The sequence below is a fragment of the Tupaia chinensis genome, unplaced genomic scaffold (genome assembly GCF_000334495.1).
Source record: "Tupaia chinensis unplaced genomic scaffold, TupChi_1.0 Scaffold000563_1, whole genome shotgun sequence".
NCBI lineage: Eukaryota > Metazoa > Chordata > Mammalia > Scandentia > Tupaiidae > Tupaia > Tupaia belangeri.
The window spans coordinates 2,596,696-2,607,086 of NW_006160076.1; the positions used below are offsets into that span (position 1 = coordinate 2,596,696).

General features: G+C 41.4%; 1 protein-coding gene across 1 annotated transcript in view; it reads right to left on the reverse strand.

Moving 5' to 3' along the window:
• The window catches only part of DCBLD1 (discoidin, CUB and LCCL domain containing 1), a gene marked incomplete at its 5' end in the record, with an annotated part of 58,433 nt that extends 49,903 nt beyond the window's left edge, over positions 1-8,530 (reverse strand). Inside the window, 1 exon segment of the mRNA XM_014591350.1 lies at positions 8,318-8,530. Coding sequence (XP_014446836.1) covers positions 8,318-8,530 — 213 coding nt within the window.
• Between the last annotated feature and the right edge of the window lie 1,861 nt (positions 8,531-10,391).

Below are 10,391 nucleotides of genomic sequence, written 5' to 3' on the forward strand. Positions count from 1 at the left end.
GAACTATTAGGAACCCCCAGCCAGTTAGGTGACATGCCAAGACTGCAAAGCACTCAGGCGGGAATGCCAAGCAGGGGACGGTTGTTGCTGTAGCCCAGCTTCTGCTTGGTTGAAGAAGAGTCTCAGAATACTGAGAGGGGACCCAGGAGCATTGCAGACAAAGAATAAACAGTGTATGAGATAAGTGGGTGTGGGAGGGATGAGGATGGTTCACATTTACTGAGTGTTTACTACATGCCAGGCATCGTTCTTTTATGTCGTATATACAATATGTGCTTCAATCACCGGGTATGTGGCAGATACTGCTGTTTTGCATATTTTAAAGATGAAGAAATGGAGATACAAAAAGGTTAAGTAATTTGTTCAAGGCTAAGCACTTTTAAAAAATAGGCAGTAGGCCCAACCAGTGGTGTGGTGGTGAAGGCAGCTGGATCCCACATGGCAGGCTGTATGGTTTGAGTCCTGGATCTGGAGGCTTGAAAAACAAGCCAGCATTTGTGTGTGCATACCCAAAATCCCAACAGGAGGGACTGGCAGTTAGCGTAATGGCTATGTCACTGGACTCCCATGTAGTCGACCGTGGTTTGTGTCCCAGAGCCGGTGGCTTAAAACTCATGCAGGGCGCGTGTACATGTGTGCCCAAGATCCCAAGAGGAGAATGGAGGAGAAGGGATTGCGGCGTGGCCATCCCTCCTGGGGGGTGATTTCTCGCTTTCTGTCTCTCTGTCTAGCAAGCGCATACGCCCAATAGCACAAAAAAAAAAAAAAAAAAACCTCTCCAAAATTCCCGACAGGAGAGAGAAATGGAGGAGAAGAACTGCAGTGTGACTGTTGCCCATGGGGGCAGCGGTGCCTTCTCTCTTTCTCCAGTGAGTGCACATGCCTTCTGTAAATTAAAGACAAATAAATAAATAAGCAGTAACTCAGGATTTTGAAGCTGGGAAGTCTAATTACAGAACCAACAATATTCAATAAAAGTGTTAAATATGGGCAGACATATAAATCACAGTTCATGCTCAAAGTCATCCACAATGATAAAGGTGGGGAAGTCTAGAAGTCTCCATTAGAACTAAGTCGAGATCCTGAGGGAACTACAAAGACTGGTCAGTAACTTGGTTCCCACCAAGACATCTCCAGCAGGTTTTCACATAGTCCAGGAATAAACCGAACCTTACCCACTGGGGGAAGGTCAACTTTCAGGGGAAAATCTGGATCCAGCCAATCTTCTTGACAGATCAGAGAGAGGGGAGAGACAGTTCTTTGAGAGACCCCACAAACTGTGCTGGTAGAAACAAACTGAGTGAATTCAAGTTTCTGTCCTTTTTGATCAACAATATTGGAAATGCAACATAACCAGAGGGCAAGTGACGGCTAGAGGGCACTAAAGAATTTTAAAGTTAAGAGTAATGGTCAGTGCCAATTCACAGCCTCTCCTCCTCAGTGTCATAAATAGAACATTATGTATTTCATATTTCCCAAATCTGGGTATACTGGTATGACACAATGTATCAACATTGTGAATCAACATCTGAATCAACATCTACATCTGAATCAACATCTGAATCAACATCTACTTTTCCTCAAAGTTCAGGATATTTTAATGTATTATAAAACTAACCTCTTATTATTTTATATCATGAATATAAGAAAAAGGGGTGCTGAGAATCAGTACCAGAGCAGCCATCTTAAATATCTTAGATGTCCCATAAAACAACTTTAAAATTAAAAAATATATATCTGATAGACTGTTTCGATCTCAAATTCCAGATTGAAAAGTAAATGCCTCCGTAGAGACCAGATGATGGTGCAGCAGTAAAACGGGATGCTCTATGAAGCCATCCCACATAGGAAGGTTACCAGTTCAAGTCCAGAAACCTCCCTGATTACATTGGGCACATGTTTGCTCATGATCCGGGGCTGGCTGAGGCTGGGGGTGGATCACGAATGGTGTCAAAATCATATTAAGGTTACTGTCTCTCATGTCTGTCTTTCTCACTCATGGAGAAATATAAAAAAGGCAAATGTATTCAATTCTAAAACAGCTTTGACCATTGTAATCAAGATTCTATTACCTTAGGACCAGCAGAAGGCATAGCAGTTATGTCGCTGGACTTCCATGTAGATGACAGTGTTTGAGCCCCAGACGTGGCAGCTTAAAATTCACACAAGGTATGTGTCCATGAATGCCCAAAATCCCAAGAGAAGAGTGGAGGATAAGGGACTGTGTTGTGGCCATCCCCCCTGTTGGGCTAATTTCTTGCTTTCTGTCTCTCTGGTGAGCACATGTGCCCTATAGCAAAAATCTCTCTTAAAAATAATACCCAAATATAAGATGAATTTTTTTTTGTTTTGTTTTTTACAAAATTGTTTTCCAAAAAGAAAGTGTCACCTTCTATTTGAGTCCTTTCCAAGTCTCATATTACACTGACCTTTTTGAACAACAAAGAACTGTTCAGAGAAGACATTGCAGCTTGAAATAACCAAAAATCATCATAGTTTTAAATACAAAAAAGAGTCCATTGACAAAACAGTGAAAAGAGAAGCAAAGAAATTTAATTCAGATTTAGTTCTCATTTCTGGGGGAAGATATGACTTCAGACTTCCTAATGTTGAGAATTGTTGTAAACAAGGCTTCTAAAGATTACTTGAAAAAAGTGATAGTATTATGTTGGCAAAAAATGTATAATATGAATTTAATCACAAGGGGACATCAAACCAACCGAAATCAAAAGATATCCCAAAAAAACAGCTGGTAGTACTCTTCAAAACTATCCAAAAATAAGAGTGAAGAACTACCCTAAAGACATATAAATACATTTTTCTCATTGATACATGAATCTGAATGATCAGCCATAGTTATAATACGTGACAGAGAATAATAATTCCATTTAGTCTGTATTGAGCCCTTTAACACAGTGAAATTGAGTGCATGTTTTGCCTAATTATTGTGAAAGTTGGTGTGTTTATTTGTTTACCAAATGCATTTTGTTACGAAGAATGTGGATTATAAAAATGCTTGAAGTATGTGAACCAAACATTTAAAACAAAATTGACAGGGGGGTGAACCATTCAAAATTAACTGCATGATGATAAAACTGCACAACTTCAGCATATTCACAATGGTTCATGTAATCACATTCCAGTTATGCACCCTCTTGGCAGAGCTTACAAATACTAATGCCAGGAAACATTATTCTTTTTCAAAACATTAACTCCCTTTTCAAGATTCTGATGATCCTGAGTCTTAAAATCCCTTGGCAATGGGTTTTAACAATTAGTTGGTTAATGAAAAATATTGAGCTAGATAAACTAGAACTATTCAGCTGTTTCGGCCACATTAGAAGCTGCCATTCATGGGAATTGCAGGAGGTTTTCCAGAATGTACATGCTCTCTTTGCCATATTTGAACGGGTGCTTACTTCCACTGCTGGCCCTGGCAAACCAGCCTTGGTTCCCCGGGCATGAACTGGCACTATAGCCCTCCCTCTGCAATCACTCAGATCCTGTGGCTACACTGGCTACAGAGGCACACAGCAGCCTGCCACCCTCCAAGTTAACTGGGCAAGAGCCACACAGGAACCCCCACTGCTTAAGCTCCAGCCACAGGATGATAACGCATTTGGCTTCTTCCTCCTCCTGCATTCCTCAAGGAGGTTCAATCTGACCAGGGACTATTTTAACAAAGTTAAAGTATGGGTCTGGTTAGTGTTTATTCTTTTTTTTCTTTAATTGCCAGAGGGTGTTTGCATTCACCAGAGAGAGCCGGAAAGGCAGAAAAAGAGAGAAAAAGCATTTTCCGAAGAGGCATGGTCACAAAACAATCCCTTATCCTATATTTCTCCATCCTGTTGAGATTCTGAGCATGCATCCACACACATGTGGTGGTTCTCAAGCCACTGAGGCCAGGATTTGAACAAAGGTCAGTCATGTGGGATCTGGCTCCCTTAACCAGTGGACTGTAGAACCAGCTCAGTCAAATGAATTCTTAAAAGTAGCCACAAAAGATAGAAATTCTAAGCCTCATTAAATACTATATCTTAAGAATATTCCCAAACAAAAGTATGACCTAATCCTTGTGTTTTAGGCACAGATGCAGTATAATGTAATGAGGGTACTGGTCTACCCAGTCAAAGGGTAAATTCACTGTGTCTTTGTGTTGTTTTGTTTTAGAATTATTTACTTAATTTTTAATTTGCTATACGGTACATGCACTCATCAGAGAGAGACAGAGAGAGAGTGAGAGAGGGAAAGTGAGAAAGCAAGCTGCCAGTCTGAGACTCAAACCACACTTGGCCATGTGGAAGTCCAGCGCTTTAACCACCAAACTACCTGCTGGCCCCAGTGTGGATTTCTTTGACTAATGAAGCTAAGAGAGTGAAGCAGTAGAAACGGATGCCTTGCGGCCACAAAAACACAAATATAAATTTCCCAAAAGCCCTTAGCTAGCTGTGTGACCTTGGCCATGTTACTTAAATCGCACCATACCTCAGTTTCCCTATCTTTAAGAAGTAGTTAATAACATGGATCCAGTAGTTAGCGTAATGGCTATGTCGCTGGACTCCCATGTTGTCGACCGCAGTTTGAGTCCTGGACCCAGTGGCTTAAACTCATGCTGGACAAATGTGCGTGCGTGCCCAGGATCCCAAGAGGAGAATGGAGGAGAAGGGATTGCAGCGTGGCCATCCCCCCTGGGGGGTGATTTCTCGCCTTCTATCTCTCTGTCTATGTCTTTCTGGCGAGTGCATGCGCCCTATAGCAAAAACCTCTCCAAAAAATTAAAAAAAAAAAAGTAGTTAATAATGTTTACTTTGAAAGGTGGATGTGGGAATTCTAGAAAATAAGTGTGTGCCTGGCATGCAATAGGCACTGACCATGTTTATTCAACGTGCATTCTGATAATGAGCATATATTCCATTTTTAAAAGACAAACACACATTTATACAGAAAAAGGTTAAAGAAAAAAATCAATTTACTATATTTATTGCTAGAAAAAAATCACAATTCATTACTCCTTTCCCAGTAAGGAGTCTAAGCCTTGTAAATTCTAGAATCTGGAAATGCGGAGGACAGTACCCTGAGGCAGATCACAATCTCCCTGCCGCCCCGATTGAGATAAGGAGTAAATCCCATCCTTTTCCTTTTTCTGCTTTTGTGAAAACACTTTAAAGAGGAAGGGGGAAACTCCCCAATGTGGAGAAGTCATACCCATTCCCCAAACCTGCTTTGGTTAGATCTGATCCTCTTTCTAGTCTCTTCCCCCTCCCTGGAGCAACAGAGGTGACTCCTGTGCTGTTCCGTCAGCGGGGGAGCTGACTGTTCTCTCAGGCAGGGTAGGTGTTTCCCCAGAGAGACCAGTGTGGAAGGTCACTTCTGGCCCTGCAGCACTTGCCTCACTCTTCAGAGTCCAGCTCTGACACCTACCCCACCCCCAGAATGCGACTGAAGCTCCTGGCTTGTGAGAGATTCCCTGACGAATGCCACCGCAAGGTAACACACATTCCATTGCCCAGGTAACTGAGCCGTGTCTCCCCGCAAGTGTCGTTTTTTTCTCATTTGAGTCAAACTGCAGTTAAAGAATTGCAACTATACTGGCTCCATGGCCTGGTAGTTAGGGCAGCCAGATCCCACATGGCTGTCCATGCTGTTCAAGTCCTGAACCCACTGGCTTGGGAAACACACTGGATGTATGGGTGTGCATGCCCAAACTCTTAAAAGGAGGAAGAGATAAAGAAAAGATTGTTCATGACCATTCCCCACGGGAGTTTGCTTTCTCTTCTCCTCTGTCTCTCTCTTTCTCTGAAGAACACACAAGCCCTCTAGCAAAAAAAAAAAAAAAAAAGGAACCAATGATATAAAAGCCACCATTTCAACACTGTCAGAGTAATTCAGCTCATGAAAATACACATAATATTCCCAGGGATTTTATAAAAAGAAATCATACTTCTGGGCCAGCAAATAACGTGGAGGTTAGGGTAGCTGGACCCCATATGGTCAACAGAAAGGTTCGAGTCCTGGACCTAGTGGCTTGAAAATCATGCTGAGAGGAGAAGGGAGAAGGGACTGAAGTGTGCTCATCCTGCAGGAAGGAGATTTTCCTGTCTTTCTCTCTCTCCCTCCCTCCTTCTGTCTCTCTCTGGCTAGTGCACATACCCTGTAGCAAACTAAAAACAAAGAAACAAAAGCAACAACAACAACAAAAATCAAAACCACAGCTCTATTTTTCCTATGGGGGCTAGGTAAGTTTAGACCAGTGAGGCACTTCAGGGGTGGTCTGGGCTTCTAAACCAAAGAGAAAGCAACAAGACTGAAAAGACACTCTGAGCACAAAGGTTAAAAACAGGTGCAAAGCCATGTGTGTTGGAGAAACAGCCTATAAACCTAGCAAGTGGATAGGATTCTACCTAAAAACCCAGATCATTTTTGGAGTTATATGCATAGAAAATTTCAGAAAAGCTCTACACTCAAAAGAACCTGCATATGGTGTTTTGTCTTTGTTTCCAAACTGTCTAACTCCAAGCTGTTTCCTTGGGCTTGGCATCAAAGGGTCGCTATTAGGATGATTTCAGGTTTAATGTCCTAACGGCATGCCTAGCAGCACAAGAGGCTAAATTTCAAAGGTTATTTAGGAAACTGTCCTTCACACTCACCATTTCCTTCCCCTGAACACGCTGACCTTAGTCATACTTGCATAGCTCATGCCTTCACTTTGAAGCATTAAGTGGAATTAATTCTTTTCTTTCTTGGTGGAGAGGTTTTTGCTACTGGGTGTGTGCGCTTGCCAGAAAGAGACAGAGAGACAGAAAGCGAGAAATCACTCTCTAGTGGGGACAGCCATGCGGCGATCCCTTCTCCTCCATTCTCCTCTCAGGATCTTGGGCACGCGCACACACACACTCGGTGTGAGTTTAAGCCACCAGGTCCAGGACTCGAACCACGGTCGACTACATGGGAGTCCAGCGAGATAGCCATTACGCCAAGTGCTGGTCCCTATATTTGGGGATTAATTCTTACTGAGCACTGAGAAAATTCAGTACAATTTCCAATTTTTATTCATTTATTTAGAAAAGAAGGAAAAGTTAAAAAATGAAGGTCGAATTATTAAATAGTATCTATTTTTTCCGAGTTATTTCATCTCTGTTTTCCAGTTTACTCTTCTGAATATTGTTATAGAAAATGTTTTGTATGTTAGAATGTAAACTCTTAAGAAAGACATTATTTAATTCCATTACTATTTCTAATCATTTAGCCATCCACTCATCCACAGCCATGACCCCTTTGACAGAAGTCTCCCTGATCACCCACCTAAATCAGCACACTCACTCAAAAAACAGGCTCTCTATTATCTTAGAATGTCTCATTTTTCTTATTTCTCTTTCCCACCAGATCTTGTACTATAGAAGCATTAATTTATTTTCTGCCTCTTTCTTCCTCCAGATAAGTTCTATGAGAGAAACTCTGATTCGTTTTGGTTTTTCTAAGAGAGATTTTTGCTATAAGGCACATACATTCACCAGAGAAACAGAAAACAAGAAATTACCCCCTAAAAAGGATGGTCACACCGCAATCCCTTCACCTGCACTCTCTTCTTGGAATTTTGGGCATGCATGCACACGTGCCCAGTGTGTTTTAAATAGCTGGGTCTGGGACTGGAACTGAGGTTGACTCCCGGGGGAGTCCAGTGACATAACCATTTTATGCCATCCACTGGTCCTGATAAATTCTGTTCTTTTCACTAATATGTATCCGTTTTCCAAAGAAGCTGAACCACATGGCCACTGTTCAATACATGTCTCCAATTCTCTTCTGAGTAGGACTGAAGCCCAAATGAAGCTTCTGGAACAACATACAAGGTTCGATCTCCTTGGATATCCTTTGTTGTTTTAGTGTAAAAGCAAATGTATCCATCTAAGTTATCTGAAGAGTTTACACAAAAGCATGATTTGTGTGTTCGTTTGTTTTTTAAATTTGCCAAAGGCTATATGTGCTGCATGTGTGCTCACCAGAGAGAGGAGAGAGAGAAAGAGAGAAAGAGAAAAAGAGAAAGTGAGAAAACACCCTCCATGGTGTTTTTACTGATCCATTTCTTCTTTTGGAATTTTGGGCAGGCATGCACTTAAGTCCGGTGTAGTTCTCAATCCACAGGTCCAGGATTTGAACCACATAGCTATGTGGGATCCAGCCAACTTAACCTCAACACGACCGCTGGCTCACACTGTCCAATCTTCTCAGGCAATAATGTTAGTCAACACACCATCTGCCCTTTTCTCCAAATCTCAAAATGTTCAATGCTCACAGAAACTAGATCTTTTTTTCTTACCATACTGATCTGAAGAGCTGGTGAAGAGAAGATAGTCAGAAGCACAGGTCTGGGATTCGATGTCCAAATCTCCCAACTTCAGGATTAGTCTCTTCCCCTTTGGTACCGTGATAGTCCTTTCACAGAAAGTGTGATTGGGGTAAGTCCCTGGATAATTCTTAGATGTCACTGTGCCACTGTCCTGAGAGGTCACTATGTGCCCACAGCCATCACCTGGTAAAGAAAAAGAAGATGAAAGCAGTAAGTGCAATGTATTGTTACTGAGAATTGATAGTCCAGGACAATCTCCAAGTTACATAGTTTAGTCTTGTTTTATTTATTTATTTTTTTTGAAAATAGAAAAAGCTGAAAAATAAAAGATTGAATTATTAAATAATATCTATTTTTTTCAAGTTATTTTATCTCTTCCCAGTTTTATCTTCTGAAGAGTTACTCAAATTTTTCCATATATTAGAATGGAAAGCCCTTGGGAAAGAAGACATCATTTAATCACAGTATTATTTCTAATCATTTAGCCATCTGCCCATCCAAACTTACACAATAGGCCTTCTTAACATTCATAAATTTGCCAAGATAGTCCAATGGTCAATGTCATATAATAACTCACAATAAAAATAAAATAGTACTCACATTAGAGGGTTGTCCTATTTTTTTTTTTCCCCAAGAGATTTTTGCTAAAGTGCATGTGAGCTCACTGGAAAGACAGAGAGAGACAGAGAGACAGAAAGCAAGACATCACCCTGGGGATGGTCACACCACAATCCCTTCCCCTCCATTCTCCTCTCAGGGTTTTGGACATGAACACACATGAGCCCGGCATGAGTTTTAAGCTGCTGGGTCTGAGACTTGAACCATGGTCAATGTCATGGGAGTCCAATGATGTAACCATTATGCCATATGCTGGTCCCTAGGATTGTTCTATTGATCAAATAAGGCAACGTTTACAAAATGCTCCTGGTAGATTCTAAGGCTTATTCTGAGAGGACTTTGTTTAGGTGCAGGCCTTTAACTGAGGACTGATTCTGACAATCATTTGACATTTGTGTGTCAGTTAATGACAGTCACACATTCAAAGTTGCTCATAGACTCAAGATGTACCATTATAAAACATCAGGAATGTACTATTGGGTCATTGGGAAAAGTCATGACACATTTTTTGCATAGAAAAATATGTTGACTTTCCCAACGACCTAACACATTGAGTGTCTGCCACATACGTGGCATGGGACAAACTGTCAGAAACACAGAGAAGCAGCAAGGCTACCTCACAGAACTCAGAGCGAACTAAGAAAATAGTCACATATTTGAGTAGCTGCAATTCCAGGTGATCTGAGCAATACCAGAACCTAAATAAAATGCCGAGGGAACATGGAGAAAGGCAGAAGAGAATCTGTTCCAGTAGACTACTAGATTATTGGATTCACTAGAACAAGATATGATCTTAAGACATTTCTGGATAAGAGAAGGTCATCAAGTAATCAAGAAGTTGCTCCAGTTGATTAAAATGACCAAGTTAATCACACAAACACTGAATGCCATGCACAACTGAGTAGCTACAAGGGCAATGAGCATCCATTATATCAGGATTGCAAAATGCCTGTAGTTAGTAAGGGTTCACATAGGCAAAGCAACAGTTGGGAGGGAAAGCAGAAACCTGTAGAAAGGAACTCTCTGAGGCAGTAAAAGACGACATTTCCATTCCAATGTCTCCTAGAGAGAAGCATCAAACTGAGTATACTGGGAATCAGAAGACCCAAACCAGCCTCTTCTTTCTGGACCTTTTAACTAGCTTGAGTTGGATTTACCTGGAGTCCTTTATTCTGCCTCCTTTTTGCCTGAAAGCTCCAGCCCAAATGGTAACAGAGGTTAAAAAAAAGAAAAGAAAAGACTGTAGAATTTCAGAATCTATCCCATCAGCCAAAGCCTAGGGAAAGGATCAACTCGTTACGTAGAAACTTCTGGAACCAGCAGATGGTGTAATTGTTACATCACTGGACTCCCACGTAGTCAACTGCGGTTTGAGTCTCAGGCCTGGCAGCTTAAAACTTGGTGACACCAGGCTCATGAGCCTGCG